A 23,363-nucleotide genomic window follows, 5' to 3' on the forward strand; every position below is an offset into this window, starting at 1 on the left:
GTAACTAAACGTAAGTTCCTTTACAAGTTCCTTACAGTTGAGTTAAATACATGTACTGTATTTTTATCGATCCTTTAATTTTTTGTCTCCGATGTAGAGTTCGTGAACAAAAGGAGTGGAACAACCGAACAGGAAAGGACTTGGCGGCGCGATGATCGAAAACCATCAACCCATCTCACGTGGATCATCTACTTTTGGTATTGTTTTTTATGTTAGTTAACCCGTTGGCTGCCACGCCTTTGTTCTCCCTTGTGTTAGCTCCTTAGCACGGGCCCGCGCTGTTCGGTCTCGTGGTTTTCATGCCGCGGGGTCGGAAAGTCGCACCAGCCCAGCAAAATTCGCCGTAAGGCGCCTGTTAGGCAATGCACCATAGGGACTTCCCCCTTGTCGATACGGTGATGGATTCTAGAGGTTGTGCATTCCATCTTCTCCTGTCACCGTGTCAGCCCGGACTTGTCAGCAATGGCAAGTCCCACCTTGGTCATGGATCCTTCAGACATGGCGCGTAGAGTAGTAGAAGAACAACCTACGGGTTGTATGGCGTGGCAGCCAACGGGTTAACTTAAGTGTATGTTTGTATGTATGTATTTGTGTTGTAAAAAGAGGAGGAATTGTGGGTGGAGGTGGGACAATAAAAGCAATTCCAAACTAATTTAATATACATTCAATTTATTTATCATTACTTACAATAATCGCCGCAAAATCGAATTCAATCAGACAAATGTGAATTTCAATACTGTTAATATTAGTTTGAAATAATTGTACTATTTATGCAGAAAAAAGATATAACATGCTAGATATATTAGACAGTGTACCCAAGACCAGAAAATCTGTTCAACTGCAAAAACAAATTTCAAACAACAAACATTTTCCTTATACTAATGATGCTGCAAACATTAAACCCCTTTTTAAAACCCATTTTTTTTTTAAATTTAATTTTATTCAACCTAGTCAGCTTTTCAGTCCACAACAGCCAATACATTTCAGGTAAACACCACAGAATACATGCAGCAGCTCCCCTTGACATCACACCGGCACTACACGCTGCATGCAACAGTTCCATTGGACATCACACCAGCACCACAGACTGCATGCAACAGCTAACACCACTATTCAGCTGGCTGCAACAAAATCAAAGCCTGTTCTAATCTCGAAACCCTGTAATAAGTGGATAAAAGTTACATTTTAATGAGGCATTTATACCAGATAGTACAAAGCATTATTAGCAGATGAGAACTAAATGAGATTGCATTGCCATTTAGTGGCATGTTGAGATAGAATAACTTAAAAGAAAAAGCCAAAGGAAATTCCATCACAAATCTTAATTTGGTGAAATTAAATGTTAAACCTTAACAGATCCAACATCTTCAATTATTAATTGAAGGCAAACCACAGCTCGCGACAAGCAGAATTTTCGAAAAATCACACTGCCTTATCTTGGGAAGATCTAAGCATCTAGTCAAAATTCTCTTAGCTATCCTCTACCCCTCTAAATATTTGGCGTTCACCTAAGATTTCACATTAACTGGCACCTAAATAATAAACTTCGGTTTTTACATTTTAATTGATTTACAAAGAAAAAACACGAAGTTGAAATACATTCTACAAACCGGACGATCCATTTCACCTGCGAAATGTGCGAACTGTCAGTTGCTGTCGACTCTCATCGAATGCCAGCAGCCATCTTGAAAGTAACGTACAACATTGCCATTTACAGTTTTGCATAAAACGTTCGCATCTGGCATCTCTGCCAGCCTGCAAAGCATAGACAAAGCGGCAAAAGTCCGACTGCGAAGTGCGAACTGTGAATACAAAATGTTTAGCTTAACGACTAATTTTTTTAAAGTGGTTAAAACAAAATTGTATGTGGAATCTTGAATAAAGAAAAAGCCGTACCAGATCCGAAAGGAAGGAGACTGCATTAATAGTTTATTACATCCTTCGTTTGCGAACAAGAAGACTCAATGCCCTAGTTTCGTGATGAACTGCGAAGACTAAACTGTAATTTGAGAAGATAAGAGATTCCCAGAAAAAAAAACGCACTGATAAATAAATCAAACGCTTCTTTACGTCCACTCGATGAAATTGAAAACTTTCGAAATGCAAACACACTTCAAAGAAGTCAGCAAGTCTATAAAAATCAAGTGTTGTCGAGTCTGGGCTGCGCCAGACATTGAAAACGATGAAACATTTTGAGATCAACTTAGTATCGTGTAAGCGTGACGATTGCAGCAACTGCTCGCTGCACCCTTGTTCCGTTTGATCGTAGCATTTCTTAATTTAACAAAGACAGAAGTGTCGTAATTTAGCGTCATGGCGACTTGCAACATCTCAATGAAAAGTCTTGTCCTATTCGCAGCGCAATTATTGGCGACTGTTTGTGGTCAAGATTCTCCTTCTTCCTGGACCAAACTGCAAATTTCGCCCAACGAACTTTGTTCTATGCCGTTCGGTAGTTTTCGCGTCAACATTTACGAGCACGACGAAAATAGCAAGTTGAGTACACTTCCCGCCCGTTACAAGTATTTCTACACTCCGATCGCCATGCTGGATCACACAAGCGCCACCAGTTCCTTCAACAATGTCACAAAACAGCCGGAAATCCGTTTCCGTATTGAAATGTGGAACGATAAGGTCGAAAGTGAAGTGGTTAAATATCTGGGCAAAGTCATCGGTCAACCAGTTCACGATCACCAGGTACAAGTTATTCCACTGGAGAAAGTAGTTCTGGTCAACACGATACCTTCAACTGCTTTCTCCCTCGGCAATAATTGGCTTCCCTATCAGCTGCACAAATTCCTTCAATTTTCTCTGTCGTGTTTTACGCAAAACGATTGCGATCAACTGGCGCTCGACATGCGCTCTAACCCGGAACAGTTCGACCATTTAAAACTTTTGTTTAGCTTAACTTCACAGGCGTCACAAACAAAGGAAACCACTATTCGCATCGACAATGTCGTTTCGGGACAAATGGTCAGCAATCTCTTGCAACGATTTGGCCAAACAGACGAGATTCTACTAACGACTAACGATGAGAAGCGACTATTGACAGAAACAACAACCAACATCCTCGTAGAAACGTTCGACGAATCGGACGTTGTTTCTCCAAATTCGGAATCGCAGATCTACAACATGTTAAGGAACTTGCTTTTCTCTAATAAGACGGTCGTCAAAGAGCAGAGCGACAAGAAATGGGACACGGTTTTCTGGAATGAGGAAAATTACCGACCGGACAAGGCAGCAAAATCATTAAACGAAGTCTACAAGAAGTTGGACGTGGAATCAAAGAAGAAACTGTCGGAACTGTATAAAAATATCAAAAAGATGGACGGCCAAGAAAATGTTTTGTTCGATATTTTTTCAGCGAAGGTACCGGTGACAACAGATTTTGCCAAACACGGATCTACTTCCAAGGACGATATTGATAAATTTTACCAAATGAGTAAAGGCCATGTTGAATGGGATGGAGATAAATTCGTTCCCAAACCGTTAGCTCTCAGTAAAATTAATCTTAGACAATTGCGTGAAAGGCATTTGTTAAAAGATCGTAAAGTGATCGTTCGTTACTCGATCGCTGTCTTGTCCATCCCCATTAATTTTATACAATACCGTGGATTGACTGTCACTGACGAATGGCGAAATTTGAAGGACGAGTTAAAAGGTATTTTGCTGCTATTATATTACGCGTAACGTAAAATTTCAAATTTCCGACGACTTCTTTTTTTGAAAGAAACAAGGACCACTCTTTCGAATTTGAAAAAGGACTTCAATGGTAGGAACAATGGACTTTTCCTGATTTCTAAATTTTACTGATAAATATTACTGGACAGAGAGAACAAATGCCATCGAGGATATTGGTAGGATCCCAATGTCCTGCGCTGATCTCCGTCAGATTGGACATAAAAAAAATGGACTCTTTTCGATTATGGGGAAAAAAATGATGGAAACTGTCCACTGCAATTTTTCGAAGCAATCTAACGAGGAAGGTATTGCTAGAAAACATTTATAGATAAATTAAAGCTGCTTAAATCGGCATGTGTGTACACAATTATAGGTTTTCAGAAATGGATTGGTTACGTTGACGTCAAATCTACTCCCGTTTACTTTCATGCGCAGAAGACTTCAAGTTACGCAAGAATCAACACCGCAATCCCGTTTGAAGAAGCAAGGATCAATGTGGGGAATGCCATGAACCTTCCGACAGGAATATTCGTAGCTCCAAGACCGGGGAAATATTACTTTGGATATTCGGGAATTAGTGAAAGCAATGAGGGACGAGTATTGTTACAAATGAAGACTGAAACAGAAGATTGGTTCACAATAGGACAGGGGTTCAGTACAACTAGTTATGAAACCTTTTCGCTTCAGTCTACTTTGCAGCTTCTTAAAGGTGATCAAATAAGGATGTTCCTATTGCGCGGATCTGTTCACGATAATGCAGCCCATTACACTAACTTCGTTGGAGGGCTTGTCGAGGAAAATGTCTTTGAGTAGAATCATTTTAGTTGATTTTACTTAAAGATTTCTTATACTACGATGCTGAAAACTTTTGCATGCATTTATTCTGTTCGAAATTCTTAACATATCAAGTCGATTTTAAATTAGAAGCTATCCTATGAATCACTTTAACTCCTTAATATGTGCACTACCGATGCATTACCTATGCAATAAAGAGAAGGTCACTTACTTTGACTTGATCATTGCGTCAGTTTGAGCAGTTTCATGGGCTGGAAATATCCATTTCATACGCTGTCACGTTTCTGCAAGTCACCTACAACCGATTTGTAAGGATTGGAATGCTGGCCTCCTCTACGACACATTCAATCGTAAAACCAGGGAAAAAGTTCAATTTAGGTTAACGAATCGCCTCAACGGCGGTAACAGATATATTGACTAAGACACAGTACAGCTATAAAATCGTAACGACATACCTGTTGGCTTTTAGCTGAATTTACCTTTGAATTTAAATAACGTCTAACATTTAGAACGGACAACTTAAACTATTGAATAGGATTTTTTGTGCGTTTTTAAGACAGTTAATCCCGATTGTCGATCAGATCATTGATATGTGATTAGCACCCAACTTACAAGCCGTTACTACTTTTCAGCTGATCACAAGCCCTTATTGAAATAGACTTTAGATATTGAGCCTTCGCCAACAGTCTTTTTGAGTTTTTCGTATTGTTCCGGCTCGAAACGGGCCAGCGTTGAGACGTCCAAAGAGCTAAAAAAGAAAAATGAGCCACAATGATTTAGTACTCACGGGCGTGCATAAATCACAAAAATGTGTACCATCTTTGAGGGAAGAGGGCGCAAGCGGCGGGAGTCATGAAGGTGAGACTAGATGGGAAAATAAAATCAATAAGATTAATAACCCTTTATGAGAATGGATTCAATTCGTAATTTATGTACATTGCTCCGCAGGCGACGATCTGAAAAGGCGCATGTAAGAATTTAATTCGTTGCATCCAAGAATAGCTCTCCAATTTTTCCATCACGAGGGGCAGTAAAGCTGTGCAAATATTTCATTCAACGGATTAGATTCGAAATTTATTTGCAATCATTCATCGACTCAACTCATTCCAGGAGCTGCCATAGCGATTCGTGAGATTACAACTTGCGTGATTCCTTTAGCAGCGGCCAGCTAAAATGTTGTTTAGTAAAAAAATGTAATTCACGTAGGTTTCATAAAAGATAAGGCATGGAAAATTTACGCGAGATTCGGTGACAGCGTTTCCATTTTCGTCGTAAACGACGATGCCGTTAATTAATTCCGACTGACGCATCAGTGGAATATTTACGCAATTGGCAGCGGCTACGGCAGCAAATGGAACATAGCGCTGTAGAAGACTTCCGGCTCTCTTTTCCAAGAAGGTCTTGAGACCAAGGGCGGTAACCAACGCGGATGTTGTCGCCGAAACGTATGCCACGCCCAACTGGGTCGACGAGACTTCTGACTTGGCGTTACGGTTGGTGTAATTCACTAGAGCGTTGAAGGATTGGTTGACCCACTGCCAAAACACCACAGCAGGGACAGTCCTGGATTATTATGTATGCCAAAGTGAATCATAAATTCTGCATAGTCTATAAGGCAAGGACAATTTTTTTTTTTTTTTTAAACCTGTAAAACTGCAACATGAAGCCAGTGATGAGCATACCCCCTGGAACTTGGAAAGACATTCTACCGCAGAAATTCTGAAGTTCACCAGAGTCAGGGTGAAAAGCAGATTCGTAGAGCTTCCTTGCATACCAAACTTGTTCAGTTGTAGTTCCTGGTGGTTCTCGATGATTCCTGCAAAATCAAAAAAGTTATTCATCAATAAAAGAGACAAAGTGTTTAATTTTGAGATGTAAAATTAAGTACTTGTATTTCTCGACCAAGGTTTTGGCTTCATAGAGTTGCTCGCTTGAAACTACACAAGATCTTGGATCAGTAACCCAAAAGAAATGCTTCAGCCTTCCTGAAAATGTGCTCTGATCCCACTTGGGTTGGCTAAAATCAATTCGCTGCATCTTTTTGTCCTGTAATGAATCTCCAATCGGCAGCTCACAAGTTTTAAAAAACCTCGACAAAATCGAACTGGCGAATAATTTCGACTGAACGTCTCTGCATAAACTAATCAACCTTATATACATAAGAAAAGTGTAATTTTCTTTTTCCTAAATCCCAGTAGATGAACAGGAAAAAAACATCTAACATGTCATTGAATTCAACCGTAATACAGTAGTACGGGGCCCACAAAAAGCCATCTCTAATATATAAGGGGAACATCTAATTAATTGTCTTCAACTTAACAAGAAACACTTGCCTCAAGGATTAGGTAGGCCTACTTGGCTCGAAGAGTAAAGTGCATTTCTTTTTTGCTGAGATAAAAACAACACATTTTTTGTCATTTGCTGTTCTTTCTAAACTTGGAACCAGAGGAATATCTATTCAAATAAACAGTTAAACACGATAGAATCAACATTTAGTATTCAGGTGTCATAATAAATCTCTGGATTGATTGTTGCAGCCAAATAAAGTTAATATTATTTGCATACAATTGCAAGACCTGTGCTGTGAATATAGTATATGGCTACAATATTCATGGGATTTAAAATTTTGTTTACCAAATATGGAAAAAAAGAAGCAAGAAAGATTTCAGTAGGTAAAGTGAACATTGATAAGGAATAAAGGAACATTAATACTTTTAGACATACTTTTATTCCTTTCGACTTTAGAGCTGTTGACTTCCACACCCTGTTTTGAAATGGTGTTGAATGATGAATCACCCAAAGCTTTTAGACTAATGAGAGAAAGGATTATAGTTAAGAGAACGTTTGTTATATTTTACAGTTAATTACCTATTAATTACCGGATTTATGTTAAGAGAATGTTTACTATATTTACTTAGTTATGGTCTTATGGACTTCAATTCTTCGTCGAACTCGAACGGCCATTAGCGTCTGCTGTTTACAAAACAACTCGCCTTTTGAATAATCCAATATTGATGAAAATCAAGTAATAAATACCAAAAAAAGCAATTTACATTTTTTAAAAATGTTTTTTAAAGAAAAATGTACATTTTATTCGAGTATTAACGAGTTTATATTGAAACATTGAAATACATATCATCTCGGTTATATATTGAACAGAGTCGCGTAGGAGAGTTGAATAAGGCGTTGATATCATCAAGCGGCGTGCCATGGGACCCGCGTTCGACTCTCCTTGTGTGCCATACTGTTTCTGTAAAAAAAAAAATATCAAAGCAACGACTCCCAAAAAACGAAATTTCTGATAATCACACCAGAGCTCTCTCAATTGGAGATTAATACCTAGTCGCGTGTCGTTATCTTCAATCTGATTCTATTAAATAGGAGGTAATGCTGCAAGGCTGAAGCTGTACTGATTGTGGTAAAATATGTCCATTGGATGTAACAATCTTACACTTTGACACCCAGGTGGGAAAGCTCGGATAGAGACTATCAATCAAGTAAATTTTTTGTTACTTTACATGTTAATAGTATTCAATGAGGAAATCTTTTTAAATTGATAATTTTTTAATGTTAACTTTTCGTACAAATCTGCCTGCCTTCATGAAGGCCATTCTCGTTCAAGATTTTCTTTCTTCTATAGAGAATTATTAATAAGTGAAAGGAAATATGGCATGTTTTATAATAATAAAAAAATATTTTTTATGCAAATTTATAGTTTCTTCTTTCATAAAGAAAATTTCTCTTTTCTTTTCTTTTCTTCTCTCTCTCTCTCTCTCTCTCTCTCTCTCTCTCTCTCTCTCTCTCTCTCTCTCATAATTCCATTTTGAGAAATTCACAGCAAGAAATGATTTGATATAAAAAGAAAGAAACCGCCAAACCGGGCAGACACACCAGACACACCATGAATTGGACGGCCACAACACCAGAGAGGTTAATGATAAAACCCTTTGCCTTATATTTTATGACTATACCCAAACGTTAGGAAACGATTCAAGTCACTAAGGTTAAAAGATCCGTTCACGATTTTATTTTTTTCTTTCAGACTTTCGTTCTTCCAGAAAGATTTATTTATATCCCTCTCGCCCCCTTGCTATATCAAGTCCGTTTTCTTTTTTGACTTTTCTCTTCAGAGGCCTCGATAAAACCAAAAGTAATTTTCCATTTTTCTTACCTACATCTCGGAGGGTAATGGCTTCGCTCTGGATCATCCGCTCCAGGCCGTTGATGGTGCTGATGGCGATGCAAATGTACTCGCCCTGGTGTTCGTACGTCACGTTGGTGATCCGACCGGATGACAATATCCTCTTCGCCGTCCTTGGGTCGCCTGTGCAGCCAGTCAGCCACTGGTAGCGCGGCTGCGGGTTGCCTTCCGCCTGACACTCGAGCCGAGTCGACTCGTATAGCGTGACCGTCAATTAATGGCTAACAACCGACCCGACGTTGACAATCATCGGCGAGTCTGTTGAAAAAAAAAATGAAGGAGACAACAAACATTGTCATCAGTAAAAGAAAAAGAAAATTCCAACGAAAATGGTAGACGCAAGCCCCTCGTGGAATCCAGGGGCCGGAATAGTAGATTTCTCTCACGATTCCGGGTCCAAGTAGAGGCCGGCCAGACAATGTATACTGGCACAGGAAGAAGTCGTTAAGGGTTAGACTGTGACTTACATTTGATGTCGATGGGAATCGTGATGAGATATTCGAGGTTCCAATCGTGTTCTTGGCTTCGCACGAGTAGGTGGCGGAATCTTTGCGCGTGACGGGCGAGAATTCCAGGATCTCCTGGAAACTGTAAATGTCACCCATGCTGGCCACGGGAGATTTGTTCGACAGCGACGGATTGCCGCCAACGCGGCGCCAAATCACAGTGGCCGGCGGGTCAACCCGGCATCGCAACGAAACCTGATGTTCGCTTCCAGGTCAACCGTCAGAGTACCAACCAGTGTCACTTCCGGGGCGTCTAATAATCAAAATATTGTTACCAGCTTAGCAATACATTGTTACACTGTTATGGAGATTTAACCAGTTAAGGACTGATAATGGATATAATAACAGGTTAGAATTTCGTGAGCGCTTCAGCACCATATGAAATATTGAATGGTGACACTTTAAAAGATAGTTAGACATGAAACATTCACCTAATAATATACTCCTGTAGTCATTCAAATGACAATTGCAAAACAAACCAATTGCAAGGGTAGTTTTAACATAAAGCTCAACTCACCATCACCTATTGTGGATTTCGACCGGAAAGACTGGTGTAAACTCGAAAGCTAGCTTCTATCGTGCAATAAAATGCGCAATTCCAATTGAAGGAACGTGCTGAATAATGGCTCAGCGCCAGGTCCACAGCGTTTAGTAATCTGAAATTTAATGATACTTGCACTTGTTGGAAGAAGCAAGGATTGTATTCATCCAACCAATCGGCCAACCTGCGTGATGTTCCTATTTAGTCATCTGATACGTATTTGTTGTTGAAAAAGTTGAAATCGTTCCAAAAAACACGAAAATTACCCGAAAAGGCATGGGCCATTCAGAGGGGTAGACAACTAGACAGATTATAATAAATAGTTATGATGCCAGTTGTTTCAATGCCTGCTTGGCTTGAAGTGTAAATTGCATTTGTTGTTGTTGATGGAACAGTGAACAACAAATTCTTTGTCACTTGCTGTTCCTCTTAAATTTGGAACGGGAGGAATATCTATTCAAATAAATACAATAGAAAATAGAACCAACATTTTTTAGAAGGATATTGAAATAAATATATAGTTTACCTGTCTCTGTATCGATTATTGCAGCCAAAGGAATTTGGATACCATTTGCTTAACCTGTACCGTGAATATACCGGTAGCTACGATATTCATGTACTGAATATGGAAAACAGAAATAAAGCAAGAAATATTTTAGTAGGTAAATTGAACATTAATAATAGGCCTACCTTTAGAGCTGTTGAGTGTTGACTTCTACATACTGTTTTGAAGTGGTGATGAATCAGAGTTAAGACAACGTTTATTATATTTTACAGGTAATTACTTAGAGTTCTGGACTTCCATTCTTGTCACTCTTAAATAGGAAGGAACTGCGACGAACGGCGACGCTATCGATAAGAATTAGCGTCTACTGTTTTCGGCTCTCTTTTCAAAACAACTTGCCTTTTGAATGATCAGTGAAAATCACCTAAGACTTAATGAATACTGAAAAATGTAAATACTGAAAAATGTAATTTTCATTTTGTAAATGTTTTTTTAAGGAATGAACCAATAAGATACATTTCATTTTAAGTAATAATTAGTTTTTATTGAAACTTAAAATATATATCATCTCATAAAATTCGCCTAGGTAATTCGAATAAGGCAGCGCACTATCAATATTCAATATGCGGGATATCATGAGACCCGTGTTCATGAAGTCTTGTTTTGATACTTAAATGTAAATAGTCCTTAATGAGAAATTCTTTTATATTGGTCTAATATGTTATCTCTTCTAAAACGTAAAATCCAGCTGTATAGTAATTATGGGGGTTGAATAACCAGCATTGAAAACTGACCAATTAAAGCATGCAGAAACTAGGAAGGCTGATTGTCATCTGTTGTTGACTTAGCTTTATATATGTTTGATTTTCTTCTTTAAGGGTTTTTGAGAAGATGTAGTCATAATAGGTTTCTGGGTTGGATTCATAACCCTCAAAGCTTCCAGTTCGACCCGTCCGTTCGACCAGAGACATCTTCTACTCGTTGTCACGGCGGGTGAGTGATCACCGACTGGCGTTGGTTAGTTGGGGAAACGGGGTCAAAGAAAAGAAAAGAGCGCTGATATGCACTTATCGACATTATGGACTACGTCATACAAGACACTAATCACAAACAAGCAGCCACAAGCATATTTGTCAGATTACCAACATACCCCAGGATAACACAGGAATCACAGACTCTTTTCCGACGACACCTTGAACAGACAGAAGTGAAACAAAAAGATTTACTCTATCTACCACTAAATCTATAGCCTTCTTTTACGGAAATTACTTGACATAAATTCGATCAAATTACCATTTCAAGAAGTCTTCTTGCAGATCCACTTCAGGTCTTGGTTCTCCATTTCAGGATAACACCATCTCCACAGACTGTGTGTAGCAGACTGTTGCATCGCATTGCCAAAGAGTCCTGTGATAAAAACGAAAATGTTAATGAACAAATAAAATTGTGTAACAGATGTAACAGAAAACATGTATAAGGTCAGGAAAGAATGTAGTTAGGGCAAGTTTAACTCAATTTAGATTGAATCAAATCAACAGAAAATTCTTTAAATCATTTTTAAAAGTTTGTAAAATTGTGTGGGAATTATGTTCTAGTCCATTCAAAAGAAAAATTACAACTCAGCACAAGCTGATGAAGCAATGACTCTTTTTTCACAAAAATTCTAGTTCAAGCAAAAATTTAATTACTAGTTTTATTACAGAAAAAAGGAAATAAAAGGAATATCGGGAAATGAAAATGCATTTGTATGCATTGCCCTGATCAAACAAAAAAAGATAAAAAATTGTTCACAAAATAGATGGGCTGTTAACTTAATGAAATCCCAATAAATAAAACCTATACAATGTATAAGCTGTTCATGAAACTTCTTAATTTTTCTTTTCAGTTAACTCTTTTAATTTTTTGAATCTAGAGTGAATAAGATAGTCAACTTACTGGCCTTCAGTCAGTATGTTATCAACACTAACAACAAACATAAATGAAAATTCCATGCAGTCTGCACAATTTTTTTATGAGTGAAGTTCCACATTTCGAAAGGTGCCTACAAACAAAAATTACAAGGAAGTGTCATAATCCAAATTTTAATCAGTTTCTTCAATAATTTTACCATAAGAACATTATACATGCTAGATGTGACTTGGATTCTGGATCAAACAATCAACAGCTTCTTACTTTCTTGTATCATATCAAAAGCCAAGTAATTGGTTGTTTGGTTATTGCTGGGACAATGAACATCAAATCCTTTGTCACTTGCGTGTTTCTCCTAAACTTGGAACTTGGTACCCTGAAAACTATCTTTGCAACCAACAGCTTCCCACATTCCTGCATCCTCTCAAATTAATAAATAAATGCTCAACAGCTAAATAAGGAACACTAGACTGATATACTCGGTTCGAAAAATAAAGTTAATGTTGTTGTTACTGGGACAAGGAAAAAATCTTTTGTGACTTGCTGTTCCTTCTAAACTTGGAACAAGAGGTATAATTATTCAAAAAACTATAGAAACAAAATTTCTGTACTCAGGAATCAAAGTTTACCTGTCTCTGCATTGATTGTTGCAGCCAAATGAAATTGGATACCATTTGCTCTATATATGCTGTCATGTACTGCCAAGTACCATCAAGTCATTTGAACTGAATATGGAGATGAAAATGAGGAAAGTAAGATTTCAATAGGTAATGTGAACATTGATATGGTTTATTACCTTTAGAGGTGTTGACTTCCACATCCTGTATTGCAGAATGATGAAACAGCCAAAGCTTTGAGACTGTTCTGAAGTAAAGGGTTTGTTGAATAACAATTGCAGTTTATTATTCAGAGCTAGTTAAATCGTGTGAACGCTTGACGCCAAGAAAAGAAGAACACAGCTTTGAGCTATTAAAAGGCTCCACAGCAATGCGCCCATGCTAAATTTTGATTATCGCCTGATTAAGGAAATAGATGCGACTTGTCATTAATTTAGTGAGTAATTTATAAGATGATAGTGGAAACAGTTGCTTGTTTCCAGGTTTTATTATTGTTAAATGACTAATTTCACTTAATCGTACTTAAAGTATATTAATAATTATATTATATAAGTATATTAAAAAAATTTATATATAGTTTCATTTCACAAATAAAATAAAAATAAGCCTAAATGTTTTTGTAAGAAAATACTGCGTCGAGCTGTAAATGGCGCCACAGGCCCACACTCCCCACAGCCATGCTTGACGACGTTTATTACCTGATTATGTAAATGGATACCTCTCGTCGTAATTATTTTTTTTATCACCTAAGATTTTATTTTAATTAAACTGGGAATAATAATGGGTTAATTTTACGTGATCCGGGAAATTATATTGTTTTGGGACATTTATATTCGCAATCTGTCAACCCTGGTAAAAAACGAAAATGAACTCCTTCACACCATTGTTCGTTCACTCTGGCCGTGGAAAGAAGTTACTTTCTGTATCTAGTAAAATCAATTTTACCTTAAACTTAATTCAAAGTGAGCATAAACCTAAACGGTTTTTTTTTAACTTATTAGGACGTACAAGTTTTTATCAAAAAAGCATATCAATCTACCATTTTATGATTTTATCAACCAAGTTTTTTAAAATCAGCCAGAAAATTGACTTTTCATCCCATTGAACTTACTCTACTACTGAATCTACTATTTACTTTAAGGTTTGCAAAGCCCCAAGCTTTTTATTTTGCATTTCGTGTAATATATTTTTTTTGCATTTATTCAGAAATCAAACATAGTGCAAAATGTCCCGAACTCAAACCCATCAGAGCAAACGGAAACTCTTGCTCGATGAGAATGAAAGTGCAACGCAGTCGAAAAAGGGCAGGATTATTTCTCAACTGCTGGACGCAGTTTCCAATGGGAATATGAAAGATTTAAAGCGTTTAACGAAAGTCGAGAAGTTACAAGTCAATTGCACTGGTGAATTTTTATTGAAAAATGGACAGCTATTGAAAAACGTCAGCCCCCTATTTGCTGCTATTTTATCTGATCAATGTGATATGATCAAATATCTCCTTGGATTATATCCTCATTTTAACCTAAAAAATGGAATCAAGAATGAAGATGACAGTTTCGTATTCCCGCCTAATACTGAAATAGAAATCATTATTGATTCTCTTCAATTGATTGGCGCTGCTTGTCTCTTCAAAGAAAATACCGACCTTCGGAAACACGGGCTAATGTGCTTGAGACAAGCGTTCAAATTACGTTCCGAACATGGATTTTCCAATTCCAAGTTACTTCAATCAAGAATTTCACTACTAGCTTTCGGTCAACACGAAGAAATAACAACTACAACAGAGTTAGAAGAAATGTTGAAAATGGAAGAAAACATTTGTCAAATTCAATGTTTGCTAATGAATCAACGCATTTTGCTCAAGTATGATTGTGGCACATCGGTCTACACAGGATTCTGTATTTATGATTTTGCTCTTCGAGGACGGAAACGAAAACAGTTAAAACCTACCAATGTGTTTTACATCTGCATGTATTTAATTGAAATCATTGAGCCGATGAAAACCATCAATAGAAAATTATTCGATCTTGTTTTTCAAGAACTGTCTGAATTATTCAATGACGGAAGTTGGAACCCAAAGGCTTTAAGCCAACAAAATGCGGTACTTACATTTGAAAATTTGATGGTCATTCTGCGTTTCGCGTGTCCTTACCTGATAAATGCCGACAAACACCGGACTCATTATCAAACTAAAAAGTTACTGAAGATATCTGAATTCATTTTGCAAATTCTAAAACTGTTAATGTTATGCCCAAAGACAGAGCAACAAAAGTTACTACTGCAACTTACCCTACAAGCCAGCTTTATAGTTTCTAACGTGTGGAACAATCCAAAATTAAATCTTCTCTTACAAGTTTGTGAAAATTTCCATCCAATTGACGTCAACAGCAAGGATCTCGACTTGATACGGTTATTGCTGCAGGCAGGAATGAATCCGAATATTGTCAACGCGGAAGGAAATTCTCCTCTCCATTTGTTATCGAAAAAGGAGTCAAAAAATTCCATCATGTGGCCTTACTCGATTTCGGCAAATTATGAAAGGAGGTTTAAAGAATTCACCAACACTGTTCGAATTTTTTTCGAGAACAATCATCATCAGTTTCACGACCGACGGAACTTCGAAGGTCAACTATCGACGGAGCCCTTCAATGGCATGCAATACCCAGATCCTGGATTACACAATCTGCTAGACCATCTGCTAGACCAAACCTTGAACAAAGTGCCCAGTCTTGCTTGTTTAGCTGCGGTTGCTGTTCGAAATTGGAACGTAGGATATGAAGAACTTCCTATAACTCTTCAAAGGTTTGTCGATCAACATTAATCAATACCACGAAAAACTCTGCATTAGAAAAAATCATTATTCGAAAAATTTGCATTTGTACCTTATGTATAAAATTACTTGATTAACATTGTATCAGTGTTAATCCAAATGTGCTAAATCTCTACCAACTGTTGAAACGCATGAAAAATGTTCTAAATTCATTTTAACTTTTGTGAATTCACTAAGCAACAAGTATTATTTCGCTTAAGACTTTTTTGTGAACATGTTTCACTTGACAAAATTAATAACATGACATATATGGATGATTAAACTAACCACTTGTTGCAAACCCCATAATAAATTGAACTATTATAGCAAACTTTTCTTTTAGTTTTACTTGTAACTCAACCCATTAAATTTTTTTAATCTAGAGTTGAAAAAAGTGTCTGACAGAAGTCCAGATCAAACACTCCCAAAAAATAGGAATATGGCATTCCTTTCTCTCAAAACCCACGGACCCGCCCACGCTAAACCTAAACTAACGAAACAACCAAAAAGAAGGTAAGAGCTAAACAGCTTGCCTAAGCCCAATAAATCAGGCCGCCAGTTGGTTTTAACTACCCTACCACATCTATCTGATCTCGTGGACTGCATGTGCTTATGTTATTTTGTGAGCTTATGATTAAAACAATATTGGAAAGAGAGGAGTGATAGAAATGACGATCTATTTACCTAACCAGATCAGTCGACTTGAAGCCACCCCCACCTTGAACGAGAACAGGCAAAAAAAAAAAGGATTGATGAAGAAAAAATTCACAAAAAAGATTAGAAGAATGGCTAAACTTGCAGACGAAACAGCATCTCTCGGATCGGTAGGCGTAGAGGAGGCAAAGCGTGACGACGATGAGGAAGAGATAGCAAAAGGCAGCTGAATATCATGATCAGAATTGTGAAATTGTGAAAAGAAACAGGCTCCAATCCCTTCTCCATGACGTTGCTATTGGGAATTTGGTTAAGCTCAAACGGCTAGTGAAAATTGAGGGGTTAAACGTCTACAGCACACGCGATTATTTTATGAAAAATGGACGACAATAAAATAGACAAGGTCCGCATATAAAGCAATGCCCCATCACTAATTACCTTTGTCAGTTTTAAATTAATTTTTTGAAAGAACACAATATTTCAATAAAAAACAAGTCACAAATAATATTTCGGGCAAATTACCATTTCTTTTTCTTGAAGCTTTGCTTCAAGACTTATTTCTCCACTTCTTGATAGCAAAAACTGCATGTAGAAGATGGATGATCCCGTCGTAAACAAAAGACCTGTTAGGTAAAGAAAGACCATTAATTAAAATTTAAAGCTCAACCAGCTAAAGAAACAACATGTGATGGAAGAAAAGAAAGAAGTCATGTCAAGTTTAAATTAAGAATTAAATCCAAGCAACAGCGAAAGTTAAATCGAAAGTTTAATCAAAGTAAAAGTTGCATCAGAAGTTTTCGAAAAGGAAATACAATGTTCTAGCGTAATCAGAACGATCACAATTCACCAAAAGCTAGTTGAGCAAGCAATTGTCTTTTCAATAGAAAAATTCTAAACCCTCTACAATATTTAAATTTAACTTATTAATTAAACTTCCCCTGTTACAACCCAATATCGCAATCTAATCACCAATTCAAGATGTCTTCATTCTTAAATTGATGTTACATTTCAGAATAATACCAGCATTGTTGACTGCTTCAAGAAGCTGCAGCTCAACTCGACTTTTTCACCAGCTGGCTGCAACAAAACCGCTTGCAGGACAGCATGAGCAACACCATAATTAGCTCGTACATCTGACGATGAAAACCTACAGAGCAAAAGAACATAAATGAACAGAACACTTTAAATGTGAAAAGAATTCCAATGAAAATACCAAAGTAAAGGAAAAATTGCAATTTTAACTTCAGTCACAAATATAAAATGAATTCAAACATTTAGTGGTTAAGGCAAGGAAAATAATTCAAACCTACACCACAGAAAGCATGCAGCACTTCCCCACACTAGCACAACCTCGTCATGTAACAGCTCGCCACACCCTTCACCAGCTCGCCGCAGCAAGTCCATGTGGACATTCAACTGTCATGAAAAAGCTAACTTCACCAAGCCACTAATCCTACATGGAAAAATAATTAATTACTTTTCAAGAACAAGGTACTATGCAACAAAATTCAATTATCTACATCATTCCTATTACTTAAAACCCCAAACAGAGACAAAAGCCCCTACTGGGATAAGACTGACAAGAATAGAAATGTATCACAGGCATGACAGATTGACAAATGTTTTCTATCCCTGTTCTTCTTAATCTTCTTCGGCATTTAAGCAAAGGCATCTGTTAATTTCTACATTCAAAAGTCTTAATGATCTAAAGACTAAATAACCTTTGAGATAGTTGTGAAGAAGAATGTTGGAGTTGACCGCATTGATCACGAACGACGTAACTGCCAGTGTCCAGAGAAAATGAAGTCGGACTAACAAGTGGCATACGATTTCCATGTTATTGCCAACATCATCAGACGCTTTTTCCCTGGAAAAAACTATTAACCCAACATTACTACTACAAAAGAAAAAAAAAAACAATTGTAAATCAAAAATAATTCTTTTCCCGCTGCATGCAAGTCTGCACGAGCACCTTTTTAACACGTCTCTCCTGGAAAATCACTGCACATCAAACAGCCACAACAAAACTGCTCAAACATCAAACTGACCATGGAAACCTAAATTTTCAAAGTAGAACAAAAAATGAAAGTTTAACTTTCTTAAAATTTAAAATAAATTGTTCAAATACTCAACAGTTGTGGCAATTATACACTTGAGATTTACATTATTTAACTTAAGATAAATATAAAGATGGTCTTAGAAGATCATCGAATCATGACGATTTCATTTTAACTTAAATTATGAAGTGAATTTCTAGTATTAAATGAATTTTTAGTGACAAAACTCTACCATCGGATTAAGATCTTTTCATAAAAGCCGTCTTCTTCATAAGCAGGATACAGTTGCCATTTCATTTGAATGAAGAACTTGATGCTAAAAGTCAGTTAATTCTAAACAAAATACAAGCATAGGTAGCACACATACATAGAAAAAAATCAAAGCAAAATGCTAACATAGGATTACTTACATTATTATCATTTCAGATTTCCTATTTCCATCACAATATTGCTTGCAATATATTAGAGATCCTCTTGAGAACCTTCATTAAACGGCAGCGATCACGTACACGTAACGCAATGAAAAGCTTGGACTTCACCGGGCTGTTGCTAGAAAAATAAAAACTCAATTAACTTCAGAGAAAAAAGTAATAGAATTCTAATTTAGGAACAAAATCTTCAGATTTCAGAGTTAATCAACATTATTGCTTTTACTATTGTTAATTACTCCTGAATGTGACGAAACGTGCAAACCAAGAGACGACATTTTGGGGGAAATGTACAGCAGACCTTATGAACGTAGAAATTAAACCATAAGATTAAAGAAACATAACCATTAGAAATTAAACCATTAGATTAAAGAACTATTAGAAAATTAAACATTAGAAATTAACCATTCAGTACAAGTCAAAAGCCATGATCCCCATAAGTTTACCAAACAAAATAATTAAATTTAATAACCTTAAGGAATAAAGGCAGGAATTATTACAATTTTTATGACAAGCAATGTCAAGAGAGAAAGTTGACTGCAACGGCCAAGCTTAACCTTCTCGGACGGCGTCTCCATAGAAAAAAGACGATGATGAAGACAAAAAACTCTCAGCAGCTGATCATCCATCTCAGTGCATTTCTCAACTGGATGACTGCAAAACCACTGCACACCGAACACCATTAACAGATCAAGCTGAACACGAACCCTACAAAACAAAAGAAATTATTAAATCAAAATATTAAAAGAAAAACAAAGGAATGTTCTACTTGATAAAATTTTTTTCATCTCTTCACAAGCTTTTCTTTCACTAGTTGTCTTTATTAGAAGCAGAACATACATCAAAGCTATATTTATAGTTAAATGTACAACCCGAGTTCAATCTAAGCAAAGAACACGACAATGTAGCACACATATTTTGACATAAATTTAAGCAAAATTCTAACCGTCTGATGTGATTCATTCATTCAACAAAAACTTTTCATAATAGCTGTTACATGGGAGCCTGAAATAATGTCAATTGTCTTCGACATCAAGAACAGAATCCTAATAATGCTACTTGATTGCTTTCTCAATTTAGCTTACAAGTACTTAATTACCTTTCAAATTTCCTCTTTTCATCTCAATTGTCTTGCAAATGAGTCGAGAACCTCTTCATGAAGGCAATGATCACGTGCACGTAATGCAATGAAGAAGCTCGGACTTCACACTTCACCAGGCTGTTAATAGAAAAATTAAACTCGATTAAGAAATAGTCTTAAACATGTAACCCGTAAATTAACCAGACGGCACATGTAAAATTATTCAATAGCCTTATAGAATAAAACGGGAATTACCGTTGACGAAAAACGTCAAGAAAAAAAGTGCCCCGCCATGAGCCACATGCTAGGGTATCGGACAGCGTCACGAAGAAAAAGAAATCTCATGCGGATATGGAATGTCCGATGTGGTATATAAATCCCTCTAGAATTAGACTGAATAATTCAATCCCTAAACACACTGAAATGTATAGCCATCTAGTGACAGCCCTTAGCATCCACGGACGACTAGAGTCGGACAGAAAATTTTCAGCTACCTCCTACCTGCGTTAGAAAGGTACCCGAAGGGATGTTTGCGATTTTTTTAAATTAAAAAATAAACAAATTTTTTAAATTAAAAAATTTAAAAATTTTTAAATTAAAAAATAAAAATAGCATAAGACCAACTACTAAAATCTGAAAAAAATAAAATGATATTAAATCCACAAAAAGCCTTTTCAATAAGGTTTTAAAAGTAAATTTCAAATACATAGTGCGTGCTTAAACAGCATCACACTTAGTAAAAATAATCGAAAACAATCTAATAGGGAGTGAACTATTATTTTGATAACTGCAAAATGAAACTTTGACTTAATTACCGTGATCGGGCCTAGGTTATTTCCCGTGATTAAAGTCGTCTATTTTTATTTATTGTAAGGTCTGCCTGTAAGAATGAGTTTCAAAACGTGAGAAAAGCAGAAGGGGGCGTTCCGTACAGTACGCTGATCAGCGTACAGCATCTTTTATTCTTTTAAACGCTGTACTGTTAATAAAGATGATGAATCGACACTCAGAAAAAACTTACAGAAAAAGATAAAACTAAAATAAAAAGGGGGGAGAAACAAAAACAAAAGGTCGTATCTCTTTTCTTGTTCCAGTAGGGGTCAGACGAAAGGGCGTGGTATTTTCTACTCGAAAAAAAAAATCAAAAGACAAACAACTCTAGCATCCCCCAAGACCCCCATGTCTTCTTAATTTCCTTCTCCCCTTTCGAAAATGTTTCTCTTTCTCTACAGTATTTTTCTTTAGGTTAACTCGATACAATTTATGGCATCTAGCTTTCTACGTAATGGAAGCAAACAAAACAACAGAAAAAAAGGCGAGTGATGAGAAATGACGATGTATACCTTTCCAGATCGGTCGACTTGGAGCCGCCCTTGCCTTGAACGAAAAGAACAGACAAAAAAAAAGATAGACAGAGAAAAATTCACAAAATAAGATGGGAGGAATATATATACCTATATATGTATGCAATATAAATATAACTTAATCAATATGATCCATCAAAACTAGTGATTTGTACATGCAGGTGGAAGAAAAACAAAGTAACTACAATAAATAAAAAAGGCGAAGACAAAAAACAAAACAAGAAACATAAGAACTATATAAGGGGTGCGCGTTTGTTAAGTGCATTTTGAAAGCATTGAACGCTAGAGCTGTTTTAATGTGAATCCACCATCAGAGTTAAGTGTACTGCAAGAGAGTGGATGGATATAATGGCAAAGTAGACAAGTCAAGAAGAAATGTGTGCTGGTTTTCTTGGCTTTTTCTTTATGTTTTTTTTTTTTTTTTGGGAGGGTAATTTTTCTCAGTTGTGCGTAATGAATTAAATTTCCAAATGGTAAAAATGGCGGAAGTCACGGTCGAAACAGCATCTCTCGGATCGGTAGTTGCCATGGAAACAGGTTCTACTTTGACACGGGAGAGAAAGCACAGCGAGTTAGACATTTTGACGCGTTCCAAATACAATACGAATTCTTTAACTTAAAAAAAAAGAAAAAAAATTACATAAGAAAAGTGTTATTTTCTTTTTCCTAAATCCCAGTAGATGAACAGAAAAAAAACATCTAACATGTCATTGAATTCAACCGTAATACAGTAGTACGGGGCCCACAAAAAGCCATCTCTAATATATAAGGGGAACATCTAATTCTAAAAGCGAAAACATATCAGATGATTTTTGTCAACGCGGATATGTAGATTTAAAGTTACCGGTGACTACTGTGATGTCCGTGTTCATGTAATAAAGTGACGCATGAAGATACTCATAGTTTATCTGGATGAAGCTAGCATATCAGGACTAAGCAGCTTCAATACGGTATCTTTCTCCGTCCAAAATAAACCTTTGAAAACCATATAGAACTGGTTCGGGCCTCTTTCGTTTAAGAGCATCCGTCTCGGGTTGTGGATCTCTTCGCCGCGATCATCTTCTGATTCTATATGATATCTGTACGCCATTCAGATAACGCTCTTCACAACAAAGTGCCCTGTATGATGCCATCAAATTATTAAATTAATTGTCTTCAACTTAACAAGAAACACTTACCTCAAAGTAAAGGATTAGGTAGGCCTACTTGGCTCGAAGAGTAAAGTGCATTTCTTTTTTGCTGAGATAAAAACAACACATTTTTTGTCATTTGCTGTTCTTTCTAAACTTGGAACCAGAGGAATATCTATTCAAATAAACAGTTAAACACAATAAAATCAACATTTAGTATTCAGGTGTCATAATAAATCTCTGGATTGATTGTTGCAGCCAAATAAAGTTAATATTATTTGCATACAATTGCAAGACCTGTGCTGTGAATATAGTATTAGCTACAATATTCATGGGATTTAAAATTTTGTTTACCAAATATGAAAAAAAAAGAAGCAAGAAAGATTTCAGTAGGTAAAGTGAACATTGATAAGGAATAAAGGAACATTAATACTTTTAGACATACTTTTATTCCTTTCGACTTTAGAGCTGTTGACTTCCACACCCTGTTTTGAAATGGTGTTGAATGATGAATCACCCAAAGCTTTTAGACTAATGAGAGAAAGGATTATAGTTAAGAGAACGTTTATTATATTTTACAGTTAATTACCTATTAATTACCGGATTTATGTTAAGAGAATGTTTACTATATTTACTTAGTTATGGTCTTATGGACTTCAATTCTTCGTCGAACTCGAACGGCCATTAGCGTCTGCTGTTTACAAAACAACTCGCCTTTTCAATAATCCAATGGAGTAGTTGGACATCCTGCGTTGTGCATTCTCCGCAAATGCGAAAATCTCATTTGTGTCCAACTCGGTCTGTGTCGCCTACAGCGTCTTATGGGAAAACCAACTTTTCCTCGGTAAAAAAATTGTTTTCTTATCTATGACTCTGATTTTCCCCCCTTTTCTTCCTAACAGTTAATACTTTATTCATTTCTCTATTACCTAATTTTTATTTCTATCCCCAATTCCATCTGGTTAATTTTTAATTAATTTTTGTTTGTGACTGGTTTTTTTGTTCGTCTCCTGTAGCAGACGTTTCTAGACGTTTCTAGACAGAATCGACCACGCTACGAACGAAATTCTTCTGCTACAGGAGACA

At 36.6% G+C, this 23,363-nt stretch overlaps 2 protein-coding genes and 6 long non-coding RNA genes across 12 annotated transcripts in view; 2 read left to right on the plus strand and 6 right to left on the minus strand.

The window, feature by feature from the left end:
- LOC124198807 overlaps positions 1–23,363 on the plus strand; it is a 28,624-nt gene that overhangs the window by 1,054 nt on the left and 4,207 nt on the right. The window lies entirely within an intron of this gene.
- On the minus strand, positions 653–1,911 carry LOC124198808. Its single transcript, XR_006876730.1, has 3 exons — positions 1,897–1,911; positions 1,600–1,802; positions 653–1,158 (listed from the first exon to the last, which is right to left on the minus strand). It is a non-coding gene; the product is annotated as an uncharacterized LOC124198808 (long non-coding RNA).
- LOC124198805 lies at positions 2,195–4,692 on the plus strand. Its single transcript, XM_046594850.1, has 4 exons — positions 2,195–3,661; positions 3,731–3,772; positions 3,831–3,986; positions 4,055–4,692. Exons 1-4 carry the CDS (start codon positions 2,314–2,316, stop codon positions 4,492–4,494), a joined length of 1,986 nt encoding a protein of 661 aa, XP_046450806.1. The 5' UTR covers positions 2,195–2,313; the 3' UTR covers positions 4,495–4,692.
- Positions 4,850–7,286, minus strand: LOC124198806 (sideroflexin-2-like). Its single transcript, XM_046594851.1, has 8 exons — positions 7,201–7,286; positions 6,365–6,930; positions 6,122–6,292; positions 5,715–6,039; positions 5,578–5,644; positions 5,413–5,512; positions 5,293–5,340; positions 4,850–5,224 (listed from the first exon to the last, which is right to left on the minus strand). The coding sequence occupies exons 2-8, from the start codon at positions 6,634–6,636 to the stop codon at positions 5,113–5,115; spliced, it is 1,095 nt and encodes a 364-aa protein (XP_046450807.1). The 5' UTR covers positions 6,637–6,930; positions 7,201–7,286; the 3' UTR covers positions 4,850–5,112.
- On the minus strand, positions 10,752–13,351 carry LOC124198812. 2 transcript variants are annotated; one of them, XR_006876737.1, is made up of 7 exons: positions 12,934–13,350; positions 12,767–12,862; positions 12,617–12,689; positions 12,337–12,551; positions 12,165–12,270; positions 11,523–11,636; positions 10,752–11,421 (listed from the first exon to the last, which is right to left on the minus strand). It is a non-coding gene; the product is annotated as an uncharacterized LOC124198812 (long non-coding RNA). The 2 variants fall into 2 exon arrangements; XR_006876736.1 differs by having other exon boundaries at positions 12,337–12,689; positions 12,934–13,351.
- On the minus strand, positions 15,029–17,674 carry LOC124198813. Its single transcript, XR_006876738.1, has 3 exons — positions 17,528–17,674; positions 17,238–17,364; positions 15,029–16,840 (listed from the first exon to the last, which is right to left on the minus strand). It is a non-coding gene; the product is annotated as an uncharacterized LOC124198813 (long non-coding RNA).
- LOC124198811 lies at positions 18,936–20,127 on the minus strand. Of its 2 annotated transcripts, XR_006876734.1 has the most exons (4): positions 20,039–20,127; positions 19,802–19,921; positions 19,203–19,410; positions 18,936–19,003 (listed from the first exon to the last, which is right to left on the minus strand). It is a non-coding gene; the product is annotated as an uncharacterized LOC124198811 (long non-coding RNA). The 2 variants fall into 2 exon arrangements; XR_006876735.1 differs by lacking the exon at positions 18,936–19,003 and having other exon boundaries at positions 19,115–19,410.
- Positions 21,104–23,004, minus strand: LOC124198810. Of its 3 annotated transcripts, XR_006876733.1 has the most exons (5): positions 22,867–23,004; positions 22,723–22,808; positions 22,326–22,452; positions 21,641–21,905; positions 21,104–21,160 (listed from the first exon to the last, which is right to left on the minus strand). It is a non-coding gene; the product is annotated as an uncharacterized LOC124198810 (long non-coding RNA). The 3 variants fall into 3 exon arrangements; XR_006876732.1 differs by lacking the exon at positions 21,104–21,160 and having other exon boundaries at positions 21,229–21,905; positions 22,867–22,996; XR_006876731.1 differs by lacking the exons at positions 21,104–21,160; positions 21,641–21,905 and adding an exon at positions 21,925–22,266 and having other exon boundaries at positions 22,867–22,994.

The sequence above is a fragment of the Daphnia pulex genome, chromosome 7 (genome assembly GCF_021134715.1).
Source record: "Daphnia pulex isolate KAP4 chromosome 7, ASM2113471v1".
NCBI lineage: Eukaryota > Metazoa > Arthropoda > Branchiopoda > Diplostraca > Daphniidae > Daphnia > Daphnia pulex.